The 666-nt window shown below is 33.6% G+C and overlaps 1 protein-coding gene across 1 annotated transcript in view; it reads left to right on the top strand.

The window, feature by feature from the left end:
• Positions 1–666, top strand: part of LOC119592525 (steroidogenic acute regulatory protein-like) — a gene marked incomplete in the record, with an annotated part of 15,796 nt that overhangs the window by 3,000 nt on the left and 12,130 nt on the right. Inside the window, 2 exon segments of the mRNA XM_037941382.1 lie at positions 77–137; positions 423–586. Coding sequence (XP_037797310.1) covers positions 107–137; positions 423–586 — 195 coding nt within the window.

The raw sequence follows: 666 nt of genomic DNA, 5'->3' as shown, positions 1-666 counted from the left end.
AACATAAACAAGATTTTATATTTTTATGGATATCATAAAATTTTCATAGGATGGTAATTGGTTTCTTTGGTTTCAGATTAATGAAGGAGAATATAGAAACTAGAGAATGAATAGATTAGGACATCTCCCGTCATTAGGTAATGTACCCTCGTGTGAATATATGTGCTATACTTGTTAGTTAATACTATTTTAAAGATTAGGGTAGCATGAATATAAGTGTGATTGAATGAATGTTACTAAATGACAAAGAGAGATGAGTGAATGCATAGATAATGAGAGATACAGAAACAAACTGAAAATTAACAAATAGAAATGATATAGGGAACAATATTTTGGAGTGCAGTATTTATACCAGTCACCACAATGCTGGCTGAAGAAACTCAAAGTGACAAGATATATTTGATGTTGTTCTACTTGAACAGGAGCCTCTGGGAGCATAAATGCAACACCTGCTGATTTCCTCCTTGCCAACTATGTTTCGGGAATGCAAATCAATGGACGGATGTCCACAGTGCGTCGCTTCTTCTGCCTCTTTGTCACCTTCGATTTGCTTTTTACATGCCTCTTTTGGATCATCTGTATCTTGGTAGGTTCTGAAAATCAAACTTATGGATGGTGAAAGTATATGAGTTGGATAAAAAAAAAATTATAGTGTAAATGTATTTA

This window comes from Penaeus monodon, chromosome 30 (genome assembly GCF_015228065.2).
Source record: "Penaeus monodon isolate SGIC_2016 chromosome 30, NSTDA_Pmon_1, whole genome shotgun sequence".
Classification (NCBI taxonomy): Eukaryota; Metazoa; Arthropoda; class Malacostraca; order Decapoda; family Penaeidae; genus Penaeus; species Penaeus monodon.
The sequence above is the reverse complement of the archived record's forward strand: the minus strand, read 5'-3'. Positions and strand labels throughout refer to the sequence as shown.